Genomic DNA, 26,026 nt, shown 5'->3' on the forward strand with positions numbered 1-26,026 from the left:
TAAGCAGAGAGCGCGAGCTCTGCCGCTTGACAGCCAGCGCTACGGGGCGGCAAGGCGCGGTTTCAGTGCGAACGGTACGAGCGTCCGGGCCCTGCCCGAAGCCGCTTCCCCCGGGGCACCACCGGTGACGGCGGGGCCCGGCTGAGGCACCGCGCCAAGGCCTGCAGCGTGCCCGCCCTCCGCGCTGAGGGGCGGGCGGCGAGGAGACGCCTCAGGGACAGGTCGGACAGGGACCCGCCCCACCAGCTGCCGCTCGGGCTGCGGGCGAGGCCGGCCACCGCCTGCCCGCCGCGGATCGCTGTGACTGCAAGCAGCCCTCGGCCCCCGCCGCCGACCTTGAGGCCGCGGCCTGCGGACGCCTCCCAGCGCGCCTGCGCCATTCCCTCACTAAAAATGGATGCCCTCCGGCTCCCTCGCGGTGAGAGCTGCTTCCGCCCTCTATCGGTCACGTGACGCACCGTCCCCGGCCCGGCAGCCCGTACGGCAGGCCGATGGGGACAAGCCAGACGGTTTTTGCGTCTTACCGGAGGAGCGCGGCGAGGCAGCGCCGTGTCGCGTAATCACCCCCTGCCCGCCGGAGGCAGCGCCGGGGTCTGGGGCGAGGCAGGAGCGGGGTCCGGCCGGGGCAGGGCAAGGGCCCGCCGGCCGCCTTCCCGCCGCTCTGGGTGAGTACGGACCGCCGGGGCCTGGCAGCAGCGTCTGCGGCCGGTCCCGGGGGGCTCAGCCCTGCCGCATCCCCCCCTCACGGCCGTCCGTCCCCTCAGCCCGGCCGTCCCCTCAGCCCCTGTCATGTCTCTGTGCCCCCGGGCCGTGTCTCCTCGTATCCGCGCTCCTCCTGCCCCAGCCCCGCTTTCCGCCGCCGGCTTGTCTCGGTTCCCCTGGGCCCTTCTGGCCGTCGCCCCGTTGGTGTGGCCGTCCGCTACCCCCGGTGGCGGCTGTCGCTGGCCAGTGGTGCCGGCGTGCCCAGCTCTGCGAGCAGCCGGCTCCCCCTCTGCCTTGCCCCGGCACCCACGGCTGGCTGGGGCTGCTGCCGGCGGAGCCCGGCGTTCCCACAACATGGAATATTTGGGTCTTCTGGAGAAATGGTTGTCTGACTGGGACAGGGTTTTTTTTTTTCTCCTAGCGTTTCCAGTATTTATTATTTCTTTTCGTTAAAACCTCCAGCTGGAGTAAAACAAACTTGAAAGAGTGCAGCCCTAACTGTTTTGTCATTCCACAGCTTTGTCTGTGTATAATGGGTATTTTTGTGTTCATGTCATCCTTGTGCTAAGGAGAGGAGGTAATGTATTTAAAAAGTTCAATACACGTAACTGCCCTATGCAGAACAGCTTTCAGCATTTAGCCAACACGTAGCTCTCTTTTCTCTCAAATTGTTCTGTTCCTGCTTTGTTGTTTCATTGCCTCTCATCCTGAATGCCTCAGTGACGTATGTTCTGACAGTTTGGGGGTCTCCTGATAGGGTCCTTTGAGTCCTGTAATACATGTCCTTAACTTTGCTTTAGGTTGTCCTCTTCCCCTTTTACCTGCCAAAGGATAACTAGACACTTGCCAAAGGAGCACTTTGTAGCTCACGTGTGCTTGAACAGACCAGCTGTAAAGTAGCTGCCTCAGGAACAAACAGTACTGTAGCTGGAGGAGTTACAATTAGTTTGATGTAGGCTGTAAAACCTGCTGTGATCTCAGTGCTGGCATAGCTATACCGTTACCAGGACTCATCTTCATATACCTCAGATTGACTTGGACATCCACGCTATGTGTAACATTCCTGGTTGCTGCACAGAGACGGCCAATGTCTGCTTATTGCCAGAATGCTGATAAAGAGTCATCCTTCGCATTCATGTGCATTGCTTCATCCCTATCTCTCCTGTGCCGTTCCTCTTTAGGAGAGGGGGAAGGTGGTATCCTTGTGTCTTTCTGAACACATATAATTCACCTTGTATAACTTCTCTTGCTCTCTCTTCCTTACCCTCCTCTGGATTTTCTCCTTCCTTTCTCTTTTTCACTAAATGCCACTGATGCTCATCTGTGCTTCAGCTGCTCTCTGTCCTTTATTTATCCTGTATTTGTGATTGTATTTTTATTATCTCATCGTTCTTGGACATCTTTTCTATTCTCATGCCTCTTTAGAGCTACTTAGTTCTGTAAATATCAATTTTAAAATCCTCCTTCTCCCTGATTTATTATTAATGTCTTCTGTAAAATGCTTCGTGTAACAAGAACATTACAGAAAACATAACTCTGATTTCTGTTCTTTTTAAATACTTGGAGGTTTTGTTAATAAGTTCCGTTAAAATATTCTAAGTTTTCTGTTGCTGAAATCTCTCTGTTTTTCTATTCCCTTCTAAAAAAGGGTAAAAAATGAAATTGACAGAAAATGCAATTCTCAATGATGCAAAGTAGATGAGAAGTAGACAAGAGTAGGAAGACATTGAGGTGTTGTATCTATGGTCATTGGCAAGTACAGCTAAACGCACACAGTGATATTTAGTTTATAATAGTTTATAAAATGGGTGTTCTAATGCTCTCCTTTTTCGTGTGTGCTTTACCTTATAGCTGGAAAGCAGTTGTCATGCAGACTTACTTATGTACAAAAACAGTGCCAAAGTTTAGGAAAGCTGGGGTGTAAACACTGGTGCAGTGTAGCAGTACTTGATTGCAATAATTAAAGCCATACAGGTATTTCAAAATGAGAAAGTGAGCAAGCAGTGAAACACCTTTTGTCAAGTCTTGTGAGCAGTAACCATTCTTTAAGCTGCGGCCAGGAGATATTCTCGGTACTTTTAAGTTCTTCTTGAAATTTGATCTCTTTATTGACATTATGATTTTTACTCCTATTGATTTGGAAGTGCTTTACTGATCATAGACCATGTTTTGAAATGAAAAGCACCTTTTGGAATGTGGAAGTGTCAGAAGGCTGTGTACTTTGTTGGTGCAACTTGCTGATCTAGCCAATGTCTTGCAAGAGGGACAAATCTAGCTTTGAAAGACCAAAGGGCAGGGACAAAAAACCCCTAAAGTGAAGTCTTAAGAATTTTGAAGTGACAGAACTGCTTAAGCACCTCTTGAACTCCTATAAAGTGCTATTTCTAATTAAATGTGCCCTTCCAGTTCCTTTGATTTGATACATACCAACAGTAAGAAATAATACAGCTAGATTAAATCTGCATTGCTTCAGGTATTTCCTTTATAACTGTTTTTTTTTTTTTTTTTAAGTTTACATAGAACAGTGACCTTCTTGCCTTTGAGGTTTGAGGGTTTATTAATAAATATGGAAAGTATCGCTTCTGTGTGATGGTGGGAGGAATGGCTCGTGGTCTGTCTCACCTGCCACATGGATGTTCTGCACTGAGACGTTTTGTTCACAAAGTTCTGCGTGCTCAGTTTACAGAAGCACACAGGCAGCAGCAGACGTACCCTTGCTGCCAAAAACAGTAAAAGAATGTAGTTGCAATTATAGTGGCAAAACCTGCCTTTTTGCCAGGGTAGATTACTTAATTTAGGGAATTACTTCAAGTAATACCACTAAAAGATTTCTTGCTAGAGTAAGCTATGCTTCCCATAGGCAAATTTGCCAGGATAAGTATATTTACATATTGTGTATGTATGTTTATTTATTTATTTACATATTGTGTGTATATGTATAGAAATACACATTTCTCTCAATCCTAACCCTAAAAATAACCATTATCTCAGTCTGAGCTGTTGTCAAGGCCCCCAGCCATTGCCTGGATGAAAGATTCTCACAACTGAGTATTCCTTGCAGCTCACAGTTTCCTCTGGGAGACACTTTCCAGTCCCACTCTAACTGCAGCTCCAAGATGTCTCTCTCTTAACCGAGGCCATAAACATAATCTGTCTGAGCCATCGACAGTGTCCACTGGCCACTGCCCAGGTGAACAACTTCTCTCAGCCATCCAAGTTCCCTTTCCAGCCCACAGTTTCCATCAGCAGCCCCTTTGCAGCCCAACTCCAAGTGCAGCTCTAGGATTTCTTTTTCTCTTAACCTTAAACCTGACCTCAGAAAACCCAGTTATTTTGGGTTTGTCTTTGATACAACTCCCAGCAATTGCTGTATTAGTAAGTTTCTTACAGCCCAGTTTCTAGGAAATTCTACCACTGCTTCATGTGAAATTCCCCTCCTTTCCTAGGAAAACGTATCTATGAAGTACACTTTAAAGAAAGTCTTGTTCTCTCTCTGCCCATCTTGTATCTGTTCTGCAAAGGTAAGATTTTCATTTACAGAAAAATTCAGAACTGACAAGTTCACAGAATTGCTTGTGATTGGGAATGGGTTATGAATATACTAGGTTTTCAGGCTGATTTGACCTTGATAAGGAGCTTTGTCCTTGTAAGATGGAATGAGATGTGGGTGACTGGCAGCAAGCAGAAGGCTGCTGCCCAAGGGGAGTCCTTTCTTTTGTTCCCTACATCAACGTGGAGTTTTGTAAGACTTCATCCATTTTCTCAAATATCTGTACGCTGGATCTGTGTAAATACAGATCAGTATTTCAGATTTGTTACCAATCCTGAATAGATTTCTGATCAATCCTGCCAATTCTGTTGTTTGTTGGTTTGTTTGGTTTCCTTTTTCTGCCAGCCAGTGCAGGAGTAGTACCTAACATGCAGAATTTCTACAGTTTTTTGTAACAGCTCAATTTGAGGACCCCTCAGTGCTGCTTTGAGCCTTGCCTACGGCATCACTTTGTTCTTCTGTCACTGCCCTCAACTCTCACCTGCTTGTGGCTACATGTCCTGTGCGTTTTATCATATAGTTTGTTTCTCTAAATAAGACTGTTCAGTTAGGATCATCTACCACTTGCCTAGTAATCAGAACAAAGAGTTCCCTTTACACACCTGCTGCTGGTTTCCTGTATTGCTGTTATAACTTTTGGTTTTCTTTTTCCAGGATGAGTGGGGCTGCATTCCCATCTCCAGCTGCCGAGATGGCAGAAATTAATCGCCTTCAGTATGAAATGGAATACACCGAAGGAATCAGTCAGCGCATGAGGGTCCCAGAAAAACTCAAAGTAGCTCCTCAAAATGCTGACCTTGAGAAGGGCGTCCAAGAAGGATTTCCACATGCCAGTGTAACTATGCAGGTTCCAGAGCGGATTGTAGTGGCAGGTATGTCTGCATCTCAAGACAAGAAAAATAGGCAAAAATTTAAATTAGTTCCCCAGATTTCTGGATGGACAAAAATATGTACTGATACCTCTTTAAAAGAAAAACCTGTAAAATGCTTTCTAGTTTTCAAGCAATTATTGCTTATTAACTTTGACGTAGGAAGTTTCTTAAACTCTGAAAATGTTTCATGAATAGTTGTGGTATAGCTTGCAGTCAAGACAGTTAATGGAAGAATTATGAACAGTAAGTTTAATTGCTGACTTTTCATCTTAATAAACTATTTCTGGAGCAAAAAATTCAATGTTTAATCATTTACACCTGATTTTTCTTAATTAACTATAAGCTAAAGTATCTATAACAAGTTTTGGGGACGTACTATATATTAGCCATGCAAAATGTGTTTGGTTATAATCAGAATGAATGCTAGTTATGTTAAGGATCTGTCTATTATTTGGTGGAGTCTATCAGTACTTCTTTAGTATTTATGGGCTTTACAGTGACGTACCTGGAACTGCTGAAGGCCCTACAATTTGCAAAATGTGTGACATGCATATATTTTATGCTTTGAAAGAGTGATGTCTTCACATCCCCAGTCACCATATTTCTAAACAAATACACCTTTAATAGGACCGTGTCTTGAGATTAATATCACTTGCAATAACAGCTGATGTTGTGCAGGGTTACTCAGGATCATTGTTCTCAGAGAAACTGCTCAAATAAGTGTCAATTAATGTGGTCTTTATGAGAGCTTTAACCATAGTTTTTAACACACAAGCCCCCTTAAAGAAAGGTACGCTTAATTATTGGCATAGTCAGGGGAAGCTACTGATGTGATGTGGTTTTGAACTTTAGCATTAGCCCTCAGGCCTCAGAACAGCTTGCTTTCTATTGATAACTGATGTTCTTGCAGGTAATAGTGAAGACATTCCATTTTCCAGACCACCAGACCTTGACCTTCTTCAGTCTACTTCATTCAAACCACTGGCATTGAAAACTCCTCCCCGTGTTATTTCTCTTAGTGATCGACCGCTAGATTTTTTGGACCTAGAAAAACCTCCACAACAGACACCTCAAAATGAAGAGGCTAGTACTTGTTTTGCTTTTTCCTTAGTTGAGAAGTGTTCTCCTAAAGAAAGTGAAATGACCAATGATTTCTCTGCTATGGTGCAGTTCTACTTGGTGCTAACGTAATTTCGGAAAATATAAAAATACTTTTATTAGCACTGTAGTAGTTCTAATTATGACTTTGAAGTTCCATATTTAATTGGCAGATGGCTAGGGGTTGCCATGCTCAGTAAGCTTACACAGTACTTACAAAAATAAAGTCATAATTAGAAATACTCAAAATTCTTTTAACAAAAAAATCCTTTTGATTGAAGAGAAAGCTGCAAGATTTTTTTAATTTGGAGGTTATTCGAAAACAAACTAAGATTCTTTTAACATGTATAGTTAACCTTTGGAATTCGCAGACAGATGATACAGCACCACATAGAGTTAGTGAGTTTTAACAAAACTCTGAAAACCAACCTCAAAGAATGGTGTAACGTTGTCATCCAGGTGGGTGATGTGTAATTGACATCTTAAAAAATGAAAAATATTTATGAAGCTGTATATTCTACAGACTCATAAAATACATTAGAAATGCATTTATTTCTGGTGATAGTAAGTAATATTAAACATAGTGTTGCTTTCTTACATATTCAGAATTCTCTTTGTTCATAATTTTGGCATCAGATCATATCGCTAGATAACGACAGGATTGCAATAAGTTTGGGCCCTGGTTTTACATGTACCAGCATCAGATCCTGTCATCACTTGTTTTCCTCCTAATCACTGTGAAACCCATCAAAACGTACCTTTGTACCTGAGGGCAGATCTAACTTACAAATCTCCAATGCATATAGCTGTCTCCTGGAATTCCCTGTCTCTGATCTCCCCCTTTTTCCGCTTTTATGCAGGTCCGCTCAGTGGGAAGGCTGAAGAGAGAACGTTCCATGAGTGAAAATGCCACTCGACAGAATGGCCAGCTGGCCCGGAATGATTCCATGTGAGTAGAGCAACAGGGTGCAGGGACAAAACTACAGCTTTGTTACATATTTCCTTTGTTATTGATCTCCTCATCATTTGTATGTTGTGGCAAGTACATAATTTTAAATATTATAAGGCCAATGTTTTTCTTAATTTCTCTGATTTTGTTTAGTGAGGTGACTCATTTGTGAAGTATTTTCTTGCAGTGGATGGGTGGGAGCGTGGGCTCACAGTTGGTTTCACCAGTTATTGTGAGATGTTACTTTAGGAGATTTTTCAGTTTCTGAGCTGCTGTAATACTTTCTTCTCCCTAAATTTTCAAGAAATTGAGTTTTGTGCATGAAAGTGTTCCTGGTTCTCTCACTGTTGATATTATGTAATGGTTTTCATTCATAGAAAAAGGACTATGTGTATTTCTCATAAATATTAGAGTAAGTAATCTTTCCTTGGTGCCAATGTACTCCATGTATTGGAATCTGTGAGTATATATCTTAATTTTTTGACACCAAAATGGCAAGTAGTATTTAGAATTGGAACTACATCTGTTGATACCATCTGAGGTAGCAATTCTTACGGTGCTTTCTGAAGACATATAGGTCTGTATATTTCTATTAGATATGATAGTCTTTGATTAATCTGGTTTATTCTGAATGACAGCATCTTTCTACCCGGCAGTGACTGTTTTTGCAATGTAACAGTTAAAACTCATATATAATAAGATTCCTAATACACTACCACAAAAAATACTTCCCCTTGTTGAAAGGATCATGGATATAAGACCTAGAAGATGGGATTCATCTGTCCCAATATCAACTGTATAACACTGTTGCTAAAGCCCCATAAACTTAATTTTCAGTTACTAGGGGGAAATAAGTGCATGGCCTACTTAGGGTCTACCTATTTTTAGTCTAAAACAGATCAAGTGAATTATGTCCCAGAAATGTCTGTTTTCTTCTGTTTACAGCAGTGGCACTAGGAGGTACTATATGTACTGCATATCTGTCTCCCTGTTAGTTTGTCTGGAACTGGTGAAATGTACTCTGATGCACATTCCAGACATGTTATGATTGTCCTTCTCTTCCTCCAGAGCTTCGTGGAAGTATTTTTGCATATCTTTCTCTTACTTAGTCAGTCTTTTGGTTCATACAAGCTTATAGCTCGCACGTGTCTGGGTACTCGAGTCTGCTGAGTCATATATTCACTGAGTTGGCAAAATCAGATTCACATCCATAAGCTCCTGATCAGCTTGGTCTCCAAATGTCCTAGCAGCCTACTAAGTGCCCGGGTTCCCTGTGGTATTGATCATCCAGTTATGTCCTGTTGGACCAGTCATACTGGAATTTCAGTGCAGGAATGGTCTTCACTTGCCTGTCTGATAGTCTGCACATGATGTGTGCTCGTGGTGATCTTCACGTGGTGGAAGCTGCTTGTGAAAAAGTTTGCCCCTTTGTTACCAGCTTTGCTCTGCCAGTCTTTGATGTATTGGACTTAAAAGAAAACCAGATAGTATATGAAACCTTGCTCCCCCTTGAAATCACTTTATCCTTGCTCCCCAGGTTAGTTTAGTCTTCTGAAAGTCAGGGACTGTATCTGCCCAGCCATCCATCTGAGAAACTGGCAAGATTAGCTCTGACGGGTTGTATCCAATTGCTGTCAGACTTCTCACATATGTTTGGAATTTCTCAATCCAAAAATCTTAAGTCTGTAAAACTCACCTGTGTGCTTTGCGGTTGCTCAGTAGCTATATATAGAATTACTGGTTTAACATGGTCTGATATTTATTTGCTGTCACAGTTTATTAATCTCCTAGCAGTCCTTTGGAGGCTTAGCAATACAATACAAACTTGGAATCCTGTAAACTGAAAAGGGATATGATCAATGAGCATATATAACTGGTAGCTCATGTGACTCAACGTATCATTTACAAATGCCAGGAAATTATGACACATCTGGAGATTAGTTTTTCTTTCTTGATGCCCACACTGGTGTCTGCATAATGTCTGTCAAATAAATCAAACTTCTGATGCTAAGAAGTGTCTTCTAAGAAAATTATATAAACTTTAGATAGATCCAGGATGAAAAATACAAAAAATAACAGCTAGCTAATATTGAGCTTGCTGTGTCTGTGCTCTCTGCTGCTTACGTGGAAGAAGTTATCTTTCTTCACTGCAGCATCCACTCTTGCTGACCTGCAGATAACGTATCTTAGTAGAACTTCATTTGTCTCTTGCCCTCTCAAGTACTTGTTTTCTTATGACAGAAGTTACGTTGTGCATACTGTGTAGATCATCTGCTTTGAAATCATTGAGGTTCCTAGAAATTGCTTCTCTTTCTGTCATCATTGCTTCTTCTGACTCAGTGTGATGCAAAATAAGAAATCACTTTGAACAGGCTGTGGCGTTCCTGGTGATGCTGAGTCTGGTGTTTCTGCCTTATCCAGGCTTTGTCAATTGCCAACTGGAGAATGTGACTGTGTACCTGAGTAACTCTCAGGTGAATATTCTATGAGTTCAGATTATGGAAACACTGTGTTCAAGGTGGGACTTGCGTGGCTCACATAAATGCAGGAAAGCCAAGTCTTTTGTATTTGGTGGAAAAAAGTATCTCTTGGCTCTTGTTCCCTCACAATTTAGGCCCACACTGCAAGTTTCATGTAAATAAAATCAGAAGTAGCCATTCTACAAACAAAATTGGTAAGGTGACATTCTGTTTTCACTGTGGTAGCTACATAGAGAAGCTACGCAAGTGGAAGTCTTATTTTATAGCTCAAAATACGCAATCCAAGCAAACAAACTTTGATATAAATTATGCTACCTCAGATGGTACTGGGTATCACCTAGCCCATAGACTACTATTTCTATTAGAGCCTCGTGGTAAATGTGATGCATGTCTTCTAAGTTTAGCTTCCGTATTGATAAATTAGACCATTTAAGTAGATAAATTCTACTACAAATGTATTCTTTGCTCTACAGAAAAAGTAATTGTACACCTGTTACTTCATTTGTATCACACTGAAATTTCTTTACCATCTAGAAATACTGGGTTTTTTTTCCAGGAGTACAAAAATATAAGAAACCAGCTGTTCCTAAAGTTCTTATTTCCAGCGTTATTGGCTGAAAGAAATAATCTTTGTTCTAATTACTGTAATGATACATTGCAGCTTCATCAAAACTGGCTTGACTTTTAAGTTCAGTCATGTCTAAGTAGTTTACTTCTGCGGTAACAAGTGCTATGGTACTCTAACTTGACAAAGATCAGATCTTTATTCCTGTGCTTCTGTGAGTCTGGTTCACATTTTCAAATAGGAAAGAGAGTCTGTGTTTTACTTCAAATATTTAATTCCTAGACGAGAAATACTTTAAAAAAAAAAATAAAAATGCTTGTTTCTCTTACCTCCTTGGTTCAACTTCCTAACAGACATGGTAGTCTACTCAGATGCTGTGATGAGGACCCCACTGAAAAGGCATATGGAGCACTGCCTTTTAAAACCTTTGTTTTCTAACTAGGACTATAATACTCAAGTTTTAATCTGGGACGGTGTTGTCCTCCTTGGACAAAATGTTCAGATGTACTGCACAAAATTGCAGTGCTTGGCCTACAAAGTGACAAAATTAAACATTCTGGAATAGATTGTCAGATTGAAGCAAAAGAATTGGCTGGGCTCCCTATCACAGTCTTCTCTATATGGTACAAATAGTTGTTTCTTTTCTGTTGTCTTTATCTTCTCATAATCCAGATGCATGCAGGGACAGTTCTGAGAATTTTTTGGGAGTTGGGCTTCTCTAAAGACAGTAATTCTCAAATGTTTTTAAGAAAACTGAGACTAACAAGTAGGTACCTCTTGTACAATAACCATCTACCTGCGTAGCAGTAATGACAGCTCTCTAAATTACAATCCCTCTATTTATAAGGATGCTTACTTAAGAGATTACAATTATTATTCAAGGTGGTACAGATCAGATACTGTCCCAAGAAATAAAATGCCACGGTTCCAGTCACCTCTTTCGACTAAGGATTGCACGTAAGCCTAAATGTTACCTGGTATATGAAAATCAAAAGTGTGTTTAATTATGTAGCTCTCTGCAATACTAATTTTTTGGCTAAGTATCTGTAGTTTAGAATGTTAAACTTGAAACAGCCTTTGCTACACTGAATGTGTGGTTTCTAATTTTGCTTCAGGGTTTCTCAAACTTTGCCAAATTGTTTCCCTGTGTAAAGAACATAGGGAAAAATACCTGGCGGCAAAAGGAAAGGGACAGTCTCAACTAAGAACCAATTTGTAAAGAACAATTAAATTTCAAAAATAGCTTTAGTTTGTTTAATTCTTTGTTCTTTGGCTGTTTTTGAATGGCTGGAGAAACAAAGTTTTTTGTTGGCCATTGCCAGCCAATGTTGAATGCAAGGATTCCACTTCTGCATTGGAAGTCAACAAGCTACCAAGAATGCATGGAAAAGGTGGCAGTGTTTCTTTTTTTTTTTCCTTGCTTCAGTCTTCCCTTAGTAAAACACATCTCTTTAGAGAGTTCAGTTTTACAGTTTGAGAAATTCTGTTCTTATGCAAGTTGTGGGGGAAAAGGTCATGGTGTGCACGTGTTTAATGAGAATACAATCTGTCGATGTGGTTGAATTTAAAGTAACCTTGACCAGTTAAATCTGTTTACCTCTCTTTTGATACTTTCAGAACAGTAAGTCAGAGACATATCTGAAATAAACCCTGTGTACATCAGAAATGTTTTGAGAAGGTTTAGGGGAGATTACCACTAAACTAAAAGCTCTGCGTATAGTAGAATGTTACTGTGCTCTTCCATAGTAACTTCTGTAATCCTGTTTGTTTTGGTTCCAGACTCTGGAATTGCCTGGTGTTTGTAACCAGGGAGTGCTATAACAACTGGCTGGAGCTGTTAATAAGAACTCTTTTCAGAAATTTGAAACAAAATTATGCCTAGGACTAAGAATATTTAACTACAAATGGAGGAGATAAGGAGGATGGCCAGAATGTCTAGTGATTAGTAGTCGTACTCAGAGAATTATCCTGATGTCAGAGATTTTCTTTTTCTTATGTCATTTCGGCTGATATCTATATCAGATACTTGCTTCATAATATTTCTTCTCCACGGTCTTTGACATAGTCCAAAGGACTGCCACATGTTTACAGGACAATAATTTTGAATCCTGAAAAAGGAGGATAGAAGAAAAATTTGGCTTCCTATTTGGTTTGGGGGGGGGGGGGGATGTCCCCCCCCATGTTCATTAATTCTGACATTCATAGAATTATTCCTCTCTCAGACTGTGCACTGTAGAAGGGTATTAAAGTTAGCTATAGCCTTTATGGAGGAAAATTGATTACTTTCATGTAGCTGTACAGTTTAGCTCATATTCAGGAGCAAATAGATTTAAATAATCTCTTAATTAAATAATTTAAGAAACAAAATATTTTCTTAAGTAAGAATTAAATAATATCTTAAAATGAGTGAAGTAATCTCTTGAAACTGTCTTTTCTTACAGGCCACCTATAAAACAACAAGCATGAAGTAGTCCAGGGGCTAGACCATGGGGTTAGGAATTACCTAGTTCTGAAGTCCACCTTGATTTTTTTTCTTATTATACACACTTTCCAATTTTCAGCACATGTAACTTTCTTCTAGAGAATTTTGTGCAGTTTTAGTTAAATAGTTTTGGGGTGTTTTTTCAGTACATACAGAAGACTTTCTATGCAAATGACATTACTGTGGTATTTACAGTAATACCATTCTGGACAACAAGAATTCCACAATATCTTCTGGTTTGCAATATTTATAAATACGGTTTGTTACTTTTTTTTTTAAGTTGTCTTTCAGCCTATTCTGTAAATCTCTGAAGTGATGAATAGGAAAAATTACTTTTAATACAAAACATACTATGAGTTCATGCCTTCAGCTCTTCCCTCATTTCCCTCAGGCCAGCAAATCCACAAAGGAGTAGAAATTCTCATAAATTCACTTTAGTGTCAGTATTTCCATACTTGGCCCTGCTTCTTGATATTTTTCTAGTGAACACTGGCATTTCCAATGCAATTCAAGAGTAAAATGTGGGGATGTGACCACTGCCATTGACTGCAAAGTAGAAGTCATAAATGTAAAAAAAAAAAAAAGATGGATCCTACAAGTCTTGGAGAATGATAAAAGCTGTTAAGAAGTGAAGTAGATGTTTATTGATTTCTGCTTTTTTACTTTCTCTTGTCGAAATATACTCTACAGCTACAGATATTTGCAGTTTAGGTAATAAATAATGACCAGTATCATTCAAGGACCACCCACTGCTGTCTTTGCATGACTCTTGAAGCACAGGACGGCTGAACTTTTCTGTGGGTGAAGTTGACAGCTGTGTAACGTGCTTTGAATCTGTCTCTTCAATTGAATTTTCTTTCTTACTGAGTTTTCTGATGTCGGTGACAGCCAGTTGCAGAGCAACTCTTTGCAAAATGAGAGTATCCATAGAATTGTGACCTATCTAAAAATTATCCAGATATCGAACCAGCTTCCAAGCGCTCAGCCACTAATGCTTTGCTTAATTTCTTAAAAATGCTAAAAGCTGGAAGATTGGCATTCTAACTCCCAGAAACCGTTGGAGCAAAGCACAAGCAGCAATTCAAAGGAAATGTGTTGAATTATGGACGCTAATCTTGGAATAAAAACTATCCCAAGATTTCAAGGGCACAGTGACTCGTGCTTTGTTTTGCATTTGTGTTAATATTTACAGTTAAGTTAACACAAATTACTTCCTGTTAAAAAAGAATGTCTACTTTAATTAAAGTTTTCTGATCTAAAAAAATAAAAATTTTAAAATAGATTGATGTGTGAAGGATAATGTGGATAAAGTCAGGTTGAATATAAAGAAGCATGAGCAAAGCAAAAGCAGTTTATCAGAACTAATTTCTGACTCATAGAGATGAGGTTTGTATAATTCAAATGGTCACGTTTGAATTTCAGTCCTGTGTATGTTAAATATTATTTTTCATTGTAGTGAAAAACTCAGATCATGTAATTTATTGTCACTGGGATATGAATTCTGTGCTTTTTTTTAATTTTTTGCAGTTGCCTTTAAGCTTTTTTCACGTGCAAATCAAAGTACTATCTTAATCTTTAGTCACAACTTGAAGAAAAATGTTTGTTGGAGAAGGTCTGTGTGAGATTTTCCTTATTGAAAAAGGCTTGTGTTTTGAAAGAGACTATGGGTAGGATTTCTTTAAGATGCCAGTGCTTGTAAAAATACTTTCCTTGATGTCAGGGAGGATTTGAATACTGACTTCTCAACAGGTAGAGATGTAGCTGGACAAAACCTTCTAAAACTAATTTGTATAACGATCAAAACTGTGTCCTTGGATTACTACTTGTGTTTGTTTCTGAAGAACTTATACAAATGTAGCTGATGATCCCTACGCTACTAGAATTTGGGAGTGTTAGCTTATAGTGGTGGGAGAAGGGTAAACCAAAAGCAAGCAATAAGCATTTTGGAATGGGGTCTATCTGAAAAGCTTTTTTTAATTTAAAATCTGACTATAGTATTTCTCTCTTCATTTACTATGCTTGTACGAACAGTGTGACACCATCACTGCAACAGGCTCGTGTCTGTCCTCCCAATATGTTACCTGAAGATGGAACTAATCTTTACTCTGCTCGTGGCATTTTGTCGTTTATCCAGTCTTCCACTCGTAGGGCTTACCAGCAGGTCTTGGATGTGCTGGATGAAAACCGCAGGTGATTGGTTGTCACTGATTCTGCCAGCTTTTGCTGCTTTTTTTTTTTTCTTTTCTCCTTTTTAGTGGAGTTTGGTTTCTGTTTACAAAATAATGAGATGAAATTATTTGCTTTTGCTTTCCTTTGCTTTCACTATTCACAAGCAATTTAATTGTCCAAAATTCACATTTCAAAATGCTTCTGTTTGAGTCAAATGTAGCATTGTTTTGGTTTCCTTCCAAATAAAAATCACAATAGGAAGTGTTAGTCTGTGACCGCAAAGGACTTTGCTGTTCCCAGATTGTCCGTGTTTTCTGCAATTAATACTTGACCCTGAGACTGCAAACTTAGAAGCCTTGTCTTCTGCTTTTCTGTTGGTGAGCAATGGTGCAAATCAATAAGATTGGGTTGATGTTGATCAAAACTGATGTACAGAAACAGGGTAGAATATTAGGCAAGGCATTGCAGACACTGCTGTTGATAACGTGTCAAGACTCTAGTCTGTTTCTGTTTATATTGGGAAGAGTTATCTCTGGTTGATTCATGACTGATGGTAACCACTTTGCTGGATGCTGAGAGCAAGAAAGGCAATGGATACTGAGAAGCTGGTTGCTCCTCTCATGAATGCTGTCTCTGTTTGTATGGATAAGCTGACACCTGGAGAGAGGTAATGAGCCACTGCAAGCCTCATGGCAATCACTCACTGTCCCTGAAGGCATTTAGGTGTGTAGAGATGGCGCTTAGGGACATGATTTAGTGGTGGACTCAGCAGTGTTAGGTTTACAGTTGGACTGGACTTGATGATCTTAAGGGTCTTTTCCAGCCTAAATTATTCTGTGACTTCCATTTTCTTCAGTGGAGTTTTGCCCACTTGATGTATCCTTGGACTGTTTTGATTTGGCACTTCTAAACATTACAAGAGTGGCATGTTTAATGCTATAGAAATATTTATAAAGGCTAATAATGGTGAGGTTAATTTACCAAAAGCAATTTTCATGCCAATAGTATGCTAGCACAGAGGTTCAGGTAAAAATTGCACGCAGGTAGTCTCTAGTATAGGGCTAGCTGAGACCTCGAGGGCTTGCCAAGAGGTTGAATTAGAGGAGGTAATTGGCAAGAACGTTAGGTGGAACTGCTCGTTCCTTCTGCAGCCCTTCAGTGTGACCTGTGCCAGCAAGTTCTTTGAAATTTGCCATCTGCCTCTGGGAGCTAATGTCCCAGCAGCACTCTTAATATCTTGTAGCATGGAATTAAATTATTTGCTTTTTAGTTTTGGTGATAAAATGTGACTATCAAGCCAATCTTATTGTGAATGTCTGTGTTTGCAGTTGCTTTTCAAACTGCCACCTCCTGTAGCTCACCATGTTTGCTGACCTGACAGTATATAAATGCCCATATTACTCCTGAATCATATAGAATTCCAGTCTTGCTGGCCTTTATGTTCTTACCTGGGACTTAAAAAACCAAAAAGAAATTAGCTGCGTAGTTACCCTTGAAATTCTGAAAGTTGGATGCCTAGCCTGACTCCGAAATTTCAGGCTGTAGCTGATAAAATTTTGATGCCTGTCAACAGTTGGACAACAATACCTTTTTTCATTGTCAATATTAAAAATTAGATGGAATTGCAAGTTTGTTTTGTTTTACAAAATTAAAGCTCCCAGCTGAGGAGGAATTGTACAGTTTGTGCCAGGAATTCTACAGATAATGTGCCAAGAGTCCTTGTTAAAATATAGACTGAAATTCTATCCCTTTCCCTGGTCTGCAATGAAGCTGACAGGTTTTATTCCTGGCTTCTTTTAGGCATGTTCTTCCCAATGTTTGGATTCTGGAAAACCTACACAGATGCATACGTACACTTTCAACTTACTTTAATTATCAGAAAATTTCTAGGGTTCTGAAGACTTCAAAAGCTGCATTACTCTTCCTGGTTTGGGTTAATTTTTGAGGTGCTCTTACTAACCTTCCTAGAAGAAATGGGAAACCTGTTTCTAGTCACCAGTGAACAAATAGGTGCCAAACCCCAAATTTTTCAATAGGGTGAAAAAGCGTTCTTTGTGTCTGGGTGTTTGGATACCCACCATTACTCTACAGCTGGCGTAGGAATGTGAAATTTGGATGATCCACTTGCATGGTTGCAATATATTGTTCATTTTAAATTGCTCCAAACCTGCACTCTGTTCTTTTGCTCTGTGTAACGTGCTTTCTATCTCAAAACCTTATGTATTTTAACATTTTATGCTTAATACTAGAAGACATCTTTTAAAATGAACAAGACCTGACTATGTGTTACTCACTGGAAATATTTTTAACTTATTTCATGGCTTGCCTTTTTTTTTTCCAAAAAAATATTTTCCAATCTACTAAAACCGCTAACGGTAGGTGCTGATTGTACTGCTGCAGATAACGAATTATGCCTAGTTTAGCCGGCACTGCTCGCATAATAGGTTATTTAAATGGGCAACAACTTAATGATCACTGTTTGCGCTGTCTGTTTACTCTTGCATTTCCTTCAGCCTGGACAAGAACAATAGGTCAGTTTTGTTTTCCAGTTCTAACCATTTTTCTGTTTCAATTTCTGTTGAATGACTGTAGGACCTATACCTAATGTTTTTTAAAGACTGATCTTTTATGCTGTAGGCAACAAGAAAACTAAAAAAAAACAACCTAAATTTAAGGAGATTTTAGTCATGTCTTAAATGTGGGGAAAAAGGCAATTTCATATCTGAATAGAGTTGTGTTGAACTCTGTACTTTATCTGAACTATTCTTCATTCTTGGGTCAATACCTTTTTATTTGGGAGAAAGAAGTATGGAAATCTATTACTATTTCCTTTCTTCGGGATAGCGCTTTCTAAACAGACACTGTCCTTCTTAAACGCCAAACTTTACCCACGTAATCATATCCTGACGTGTTACAAGATCTCTTTGTATAGTGAGCAAGTTAATGATATTTTTCATGGTAGAAATAAAATGGGACATGAGTTAAGACCATCGAAGAGGGCTATTCAGGACTTTGGATTGGGGTGACATAGTTCAGAAGAAAATAAAATGGGTCTGCAAATGTGAAGGAGCCTGGGAAAAACAGTAGTCTGTTACTTTAGTGAAGTAACTGCTTACAGCACCGAGACAAGGGAGGAGAGAGCAGTTTCATCTAGTCACTGATGCTTCAATGCACCAGCCCTTTTGTATTCTGGAAGCCGAGCTTCTTACCCAGTTCATGTCCAGAACTCGACTGTAAAGTCCTAGTGCCCATTCTTACAGCCTTTCTGAGATTTCCAGAGGTGTTTTAAAGCACAGTGAGAGGTGAACATAGCTGCTGCCTCTGCTGAGCACAGAGAAGGTGCTGGCCTCAGTCCCCTGTGTGCATGCACAGAAAGGATGGAAGCTGGACCCAGGTACCTAAATTGTTGTTTTCCTCTCAGCCCATGTGTCCATGATTGCATCATTACTGTGGTGTTTCCATCGCATGCTCTGCTCTAAGCAGAGGAAGACAGACCAGATTCATTTGGTCACTGCCTTATTGCTTGTTTTCCCACTGTTATTAAATTGTATTACTCTTCGTGTTTCAGGCTGCCAGTGTTGAGTATACGTGGCCTCAAGAGTTATGGCTGCTGCTGATCGTATGTTAATGTTTAGGATGCAATTGACAGAAGTAGCCAGAAAATTCAAAGTTTTAATGAGAAAAAGTTTTTAAAGAAGACCGTGTATTTAATAGCTTGACTGTGTTATGCTTGCGCATTCTGTATTTGCCAAAAATCTTGGTGCTGATTTTGGGGTAAGGTGATCTCAGTTATGAGGCCACTGTGACCTATATAATGAATTTTTTTTGTTGCTAGATAAAACCAAGCAAGTAAAAAGTGTGGGAGAGGCAGGGGAATATTCTGGTGATCCTTTTGGGTCCACCTGTAAGGAAATAAGATGTGAACTGCAAAGAAAAGGAAGAAATCATGCGCAGCTTCTTAACAGCCTGACTGTGTTGGGAAGCGAGATTAAAGACTTGTCTTTAGTTTAGATTGGGTTCCTGATTTGCACAGATCCCGGAGGGCTCTAGTTTTGTTCCTTGCTGTAGCCCTCAGCTACCTCCAAGCCTGTGGCTTTCCTTGGGAAGGGTAGTGTGAATTAGTTTGTATTGATTAGTTCTACAACAGCTGCAAAACTTTGTTTGCCACAAGATACCACAGAGGCCAAGAATTTAGAGAGCATTTGAGACCTATCGTTCTCATTGCACAAAACGCAAATGTTGTTGTCCTGTGTCAGATGGCATGGGAAATGCCTGCTGGATACTGACAAGCTGACATTCACGTATCTGCCAGTTAATTACAGGTGACTTATGTTTGCAGAGAAATTCTGCGACCTGTTTGAGAAAGCACAAGAAATTCAGCAAAGTATTTAGTTCTAGCATCTGTCAGACAGGACTTTAGCTGAATTATTTCTCTAACTAAAAAATAGCAATACCTTTTGCGTTATGGTGTAGTGATGGTTTTTGTCAGGGTTAGGTTGATGGTTGGACTAGAAAGGTTCCTTACAAGCTAAGCAATTCTATGATTCCATGATAAATTTCTGCAAGACCTCATGCATTTAGGTAAGAATATTCTTTTACTTGTATGTATTTGGGAATGGGGGTTTCTGTTTGGTAAAACACGCCATGCTGGCTTATTTTATGCGCTAGACAGAGAAACACTGTGGTATGCACTTGTGCTGCTGATTTAGAGTAGGACCTAGTCCCACTAAGTATTGCATTGGGTAGCAGAGTTTGCTAAGGCTCTTAGATCCCGATGCTTTTAAATGAAACTAGTGAGTGTGTTATTTTTGCATGGCTCTTGCTCATTTTCGGGCCAGGTCACAGTGTTCTCCCAGCCACCTCAGCACCAAGCCTCTGCCTCCTACATGTACCTGCTGTGAAGATCTTCCTACCTAGATTCTCTTTTATAGTCTTTTTTAGTCTGGAGTATGCAGGGGTTAAACGCATGGCACAAGTACCTCCTCTTGACATTGGGAAAATGGAAGAAATTGAAAAAAGATTTCAGGCTCTTGAACATTTTGTTACACATCGTAGATGTGGAAACACTAATGCCTCATTACCAGAGGTTCTGAAAACACGTAGTAGTGGCTTTGTCAGAAGGTACTGCTGGTGTTCACGTCTTCTGTAAATTGGGACACAATAACTTCTTATTGCAAAGTTAATGTGTATTATATAGTTGCAGCAGCTTAATCAGCTCTACCGTTTCTTCCTCTCTGCCTAGAAAGAAAAGAAAGTGAAAGAGCAACACTTACAAGGATGTTCATACCATCTACTTGAAGCTTTTAGTCACTTCTTTCTGGAGAGATCTACCTCTCTTCAGGCTATATACGGTCCTTAGGCTAGTAGCCCAGGTTTTCTGAATTGCATCTAGTGTAGATAAATAAAGAAAAGACAAATCTCCTCTTTCCCTAGAGGGAGGAGAGGATAATTAAAAAGGCTTTTATAAGTATGTGTGGATATATATTTTTTTTTTTCTGTTGTTGTTGGGATTTTGTTTGGGAGGGCAAGGGGAATTTTTTTAAACTTGAAGTTTCCCATGTTTTTTTTGTAGGGCTGATAACCTCCACCCAAATCTCTGTTCCAACAGCTTGTCTTCCATAAATGCAGCTATATCACCAAAAAATTGCCTATGTATCTTAGCTGTATAAACATTCAATGTTGATTAAATTTGAATAAGAGAAATGTGAAAGTGCAATTTACAACAAAATAAATAGATACGATATTGTATTGAAACATACAATGTAAGTGGAAGTATTTTGATGTTCCTTTGCTGTGTGTGGTTTACCTCTTATCTCTGTTTGTCATTTCCTCTTCCTGTCCTGTGCTTTCTGTCTACAAAAATCTGCCGTAGGCCGGTGTTACGTGGTGGGTCAGCTGCTACCACTTCCTCTAACCCTCATCATGAAAACACCAGGTAAAGAGTATTTTTTTGTTAGTCATGATCCACTAATTGAGATTCTAACATTCAGACTTCCGTTTCCCTATATCCAGTGTCCTTATTTTAAAACGCAATGTTATTTTCTGTCCTCCCTCTCGACTCTTGAGATATTTCAGGCTGTTATTGCTTACCCATCCAAGTCACCTGCAAAGACCTCACTTATCTAATAGATGCAATGTGCTGCAGAACCCTGGCTTAGTGTGTGAGGGGAGGCTCTTAAATGACATTAGCAGTATACTTGGAGTATTTTCTATTTAGTAGTGAGTTTCATATTTTTATTGCGAGAAGATCTGGCCTTGCATCACCTTATTTTTTCCACGAGTTCTCAGTAACACGCCTGTGACTGATAGTTGCAGCTGGATGTCTTTTCACTACCGTTATCTTGGTGGATTGACATCATTTCAGTGGAACCGGACAGAAGTCTTACACAATCTCATGGTCAGGGTGGAGGGAAAAAAAAAAATATAGTCCCTTCTAGACCTGTTTTTCCCATTTCCCTCTACACTTCTATGTTTTCATTGAAATGGAGATTACATTTGTACTGAAGTAGACACTGAATCCAAGCAGGTGATTCTTCTCTAACTCAGGAATTCAGGCTTTGTAACAGTCCAAGAGATGATCTCAAGGAATTTCTTGATCAAGGCCTCTTGATTTAATACCTGCAGTGGTTTGGAAGTTGGTAGAGCAGCAGTGATGTACTGTGACTTTATATTAAATTTATGCGGCCTGGGAGGGGAGTGTGCCCATCTCACTGAAATGGCAAGCCTCTCTGCGTTTCCCAGGAGATGGTGAGGGACAACTATGCTGTGGATCTGGTGGGATTTTATCGGTTTTTTTGCTATCTACTAGAAATTTTAAAATGGCTACAAAAAGACCCTCCTCAGAAGTCTTTGGCTTTCAGACCTGTAGTAGTAAGGAGAACTTTTTGTCATAAGGTGAACATTGTGTCACAATTGTGAGTTCACAACGTGAGCTTCACAGCACTGAGGAAATTAAAATAAACTAAAACCCCACAAACAAACCCAACAGTTTCAGTCTTTTTAATATTGCCCAAACTGAAAGAACTACAAGTAGTAAATACCATAAATTATAGCAAAGTGAATGTTTGAAGTCTCCTTAGAATAAAAAATTAATAGTAGCCTTAATGAGAAAATCTTTCTGTAACAAAAGGAGTTGCCAAATTTTTTTTTCATCCCACATGTGTTTTTATAAAGACACTTTTAAAATATCTATGACTCTGTTGGCAGACAGTTGCTTATTTGACTATTCTCTCACTAGCTGTTGTTATCCTGATCTCACGTGGAGAAGGTTTCCCTCTCTCTGCATACCCCTCTACCCAAAAAAACAGACCAAAACATGATTAACTTCCTATCTCTTACACAGTGTTGCTCAAGGATCTAACTGTTACCAAAGTCCAGAGTAACGCAGCGCTCATCTAGAAACAGCAGCCCTTGTTCAGAAACAACGTATTAGTGAACAATGGTACGGGGAAGCTTCTGACAAGCTTTCTGTTGGGGGATCCTGCCTGTGCTGAGGGCCTTCTGTAGACGTTTGCTGACAGCAGTGAAAGAGCAAGCAGTGCAAAAGTAGTGTCTGCACCAAAGTGCATTCTGCAAGCTGCAGGAATTCTACTCATATTCACATTAGTCAGAGTTGACCATTAACTGTCATTAAACACTAATCGTTCTTTTAGGTGTATTTTGTTGTGAATTTGGTAGCCTTGACATTATTTTGTTCCACTTCCGAAGCTGCTTGCAGCAGTTGTTCCTATGTCCTAATGAGAAAGCAGGTCAAGGGGAACTGATATTTGAACTCGGGTTTTAATATAGGGAGGAGAAACTCAGTGGTAGGTGCAGTATCAGGAACTACTTCTACCTGTCGGGTTTTGGAAAAGAATCTGGTTAAGAGGTATCAGTTGGATGATCAAAACACCTACTTTTTGTAGGCTTTCTGCCGCTTCCCAACTGATAAGAAATGTGCCATATTTAATTAACTTACCCTGGAGTTAGAATAATATTTTTTTCCGAATCTCACCACATTAAGAAAACTGAGGGGTGCTCTGGGAACAAACTTTGTAATGCACGCAAAGTTCAGTGAACAGTGACTCTGCACTGGACTCTATTTGCAAGGTTCTCTGCCTAAAATACTGAGATTAACACGACTGATAGCATGAATCTCAGTGGTGTCCACTTGGGATGTTTAAGTAGGAACTGAGCATAAGACACCCAGTTCTTTTCAGGTCTTCATTTGATTATTTCTAATCAGTTGCCACATCTCTTGCAACTTTAGCATTTTTAGCTCAGGGAATTTTCAAGTTTCATTAGCCAGTTAAATAACTGCAAACAGTCTCTTGAGAGACCAAGTGACAGCAAGAAGTCTGTCCATGTGGAGAAACTCCTAAAATATTTAAATGTGGAGAGCAATAAACCCAGATTCAGTCAAGCACTTTTACCCACTTCATAAGTGTTTGTGCTTTATTTGGTTAGGAGCCTATTGAAATAGACAACTCTGTAAAAGCTGGGAAAAAAAGTTTTATCATTCTCAGCGCCACCACTAAAAAATTACATCTACTAGAATGTTGCTGCAATATGGTACTTGCTAATCTTTGCATGGATGAGACAGCTAAGCTATCTCCCTTGTTTGGTAGATACGGTATTTCCAACTTGGATACGACGCTTGAGGGAACACCAGATGACATGACAGTTGTAGATGCTGCTTCCTTAAGAAGACAGGTATGTAAAGCACAGTAGTTGATAACATTAAGCAAAAGCTGTAGTGGTAAAATGGGGGAACAGGTTTTCTGTGTGGCTGCAAAGGTACGCATAACAGATACGAAAGGTCCTCTCTGTACCCCTGCTGGAATGCCCTCACGTGTCCTGTACTGACCTGGGAATCTGGAGAGTCCGACTCCATTTCTGTTCCCACTTATTAGGGACAGCAACATCTGATCACTAGCCATTGATGATAGAAAGTCAAATTATCAAGTGTTTAAAATCCCTCTGTCTGAGATACTGATTTTGCATGGCTATTCAGAAGCATCTAGAAAGTCTGGCAACTTTCAATGAAGTATTAAAAGCCTTTATTTATTTTTAGATAATCAAACTTAATCGCCGTCTACAACTTCTGGAAGAAGAAAACAAAGAGCGTACTAAAAGGGAAATGATCATGTATTCAATTACTGTAGCTTTCTGGCTACTCAATAGCTGGCTTTGGTTTCGGCGCTAGACACAGCTCTCAGAAAGATTTAATAGTTGATAATACAAACAATTTGCAAAATTGTTTCTGTTTCTGAACTATATGCTGTTTTATAATTCATACACTGGAAACTTCCACCACAGATAAAGGCTATAGAATTGCAGTGTTAAAGGGACACCTTGTTGTTCAGTTATAATGTATTTAATAGATTTGCATTGCAAATACTTGCAGTATCCTCCTGTGCATGCTTCAGTGTCAATATGGGCCAGCCGATATGAAGTTTGCTTCACGCAATGTAAGGACGGGGATCTACGGAAATAACCATTGAATGTTTTGTTGTGGTGGGAAGAGAGCAAATGGAATGAGTTTGGAAAAAATGTAAAAACAAAGGATAAAAAGTAGTTTTTATTGTTCTGTTGTTAGATGCAATTAATGATGATTGCACTCGTTTTCCTTTAGTCTGAGTAGTTTGAAGTGTGCCATATTCAAGGAGTGTGTCCTGTTTCATGAGTGTGTTCCTTGTTTAAGCACATGTTCAGGTCAAATAATAAAAGGTATTCTTTGCTAACATGCGGATTGTCCAGAGGTGTGTAATATGTATTTTTTTTAGCTTTAATTTTGCAGATGTTTTTCTATAAAATACATTTTTAAGCAAGTCAGTCTGTGAGTGATCAAAATATTATGGAGTACAAGACACTGATGTAGTATATTTAATAAAACTCAAAAAAAAAATAATCAAACCATTGTTTAATATTATTTTAAGAAAATTTATTTGAGGGTTCATCTAAACTATCAATCTTTGAAATAAGTAGCAGTGACAGACTGAACAACTGAAAAGGAGCAGGGGGGCGGCCGCTTGCCTGCCGCAGGTTACCAGCCCCTGCATGCTGTGGGGTTGTTCCCGGTGCAGGGATGGGAAGCTGGCCTGGTGTCCCCACCTACAATCATAGAATGTGTTGGGCTGGAAGGGACCTGTAAAGGTCATCTAGTCCAGCCCCCCCACAGTTAGCAGGGACATCTTCAACTAGATCAGATTGCTCAGAGCCCCATCCAACCTGACCTTGAATGTTTCCAGGGATGGGCACCGTGGTCGGTTTAAACATCCCTTGTTCAGTCCCAAAATCTGCTACATTTTTGGTGGCGACTGTGCTGAGACCCTCAGACTCCCTGTGCCTTAGGGGCTTCCTGCCCCTGGGTGGCTGCAGGACACTCGCTTGCAGCGCTGTAGAAGCCACAGCCCTTCCCTGTAGGGATGGACGGGGCATGAGCCAGGATGAGGCCCCAGAGATGCAAAATCCCAACTAATCCCCCGAGGGACATGACATCCTTGGGAATGGCTGGTACGAGGATGAGGGGAGAACATGGAGTGGGCAGCACAGGCTGTGGGGGGCTTTGGGGAGAGGGAGCTGGTGCAGGGGTGTGGTGGGGCCCTGGGCGCAGGGTGGCGGGATGCGGGGAGCCGTGGGTGCTGGCAGAGTGCGGAGGGGGGGCGATGCTGTGCGGGCCGGGGGTGCAGGATGCGGGGGGACGCGGGGGGCCAGGGCTGCGGGCACGGGGCTGCCCCCGGGCGCTCGGGAGCTGCGGCCCCGCCCGCTCCTTCATTAGCCGCGGCCACAGCCGCTCATTAGCGGCGGCCGGGGCCGGGAGCCCTCCCCGCGGGGGCGGGCGGGGAGAGCTGTCGGCCACGGGGGTGCGGGCAGCGGCGGGGCTGGAGCCCGATCCCGCTCCCGATGCCGGTGGGAGGCGGCGGCGTCGAGCTGGGGCGGCGTCGGGGCGCGTCCGTGCTGCTGCTGGCCCTGGGTAAGGCCGCCCGGGCTGGGGTCGGGCTGTGGGGTGCCCGAGGGGGGCTGTGGGGTGCCGGGCTGGGGAGGGGCCGCTCCCTGGGGTGCGGAGGCGGGGGGCAATGCGGGGCCCCCTCTCTGTGTGGCCGGTAGGTGCCGAGCTGCCCGTGCGCCCCCGGCTGTCCGTGCCCTGGGCCCCGGGCCGGCGGCGCCGATGCGGGGTG

At 41.1% G+C, this 26,026-nt stretch overlaps 1 protein-coding gene across 10 annotated transcripts; it reads left to right on the forward strand.

Moving 5' to 3' along the window:
- Positions 1-274: 274 nt before the first annotated feature.
- Positions 275-24,591, forward strand: MFF (mitochondrial fission factor). 10 transcript variants are annotated; one of them, XM_054205453.1, is made up of 9 exons: positions 275-418; positions 4,907-5,124; positions 6,035-6,207; positions 7,083-7,171; positions 11,099-11,173; positions 14,730-14,888; positions 20,740-20,802; positions 23,474-23,558; positions 23,920-24,591. In XM_054205453.1, exons 2-9 carry the CDS (start codon positions 4,908-4,910, stop codon positions 24,049-24,051), a joined length of 993 nt encoding a protein of 330 aa, XP_054061428.1. In that variant the 5' UTR covers positions 275-418; position 4,907; the 3' UTR covers positions 24,052-24,591. The 10 variants fall into 10 exon arrangements, with proteins under 10 accessions (XP_054061428.1, XP_054061434.1, XP_054061427.1 ...); XM_054205452.1 differs by lacking the exon at positions 275-418 and adding an exon at positions 442-665; XM_054205455.1 differs by lacking the exons at positions 275-418; positions 20,740-20,802 and adding an exon at positions 442-665.
- Positions 24,592-26,026: the final 1,435 nt, after the last annotated feature.

This window comes from Rissa tridactyla, chromosome 6 (assembly GCF_028500815.1).
Source record: "Rissa tridactyla isolate bRisTri1 chromosome 6, bRisTri1.patW.cur.20221130, whole genome shotgun sequence".
NCBI lineage: Eukaryota > Metazoa > Chordata > Aves > Charadriiformes > Laridae > Rissa > Rissa tridactyla.

What these genes read in the sequence shown, in the direction of transcription:
- MFF (XM_054205453.1), top strand. Translation starts at nt 4,908, where the DNA reads ATGAGTGGGGCTGCATTCCCATCTCCAGCTGCCGAGATGGCAGAAATT. An exon ending in AGAGCGGATTGTAGTGGCAG is followed by an intron (nt 5,125 to 6,034) that starts GTATGTCTGCAT and finishes ATGTTCTTGCAG; the next exon opens with GTAATAGTGAAGACATTCCA. An exon ending in CTTTCGACTAAGGATTGCAC is followed by an intron (nt 11,174 to 14,729) that starts GTAAGCCTAAAT and finishes TTGTACGAACAG; the next exon opens with TGTGACACCATCACTGCAAC.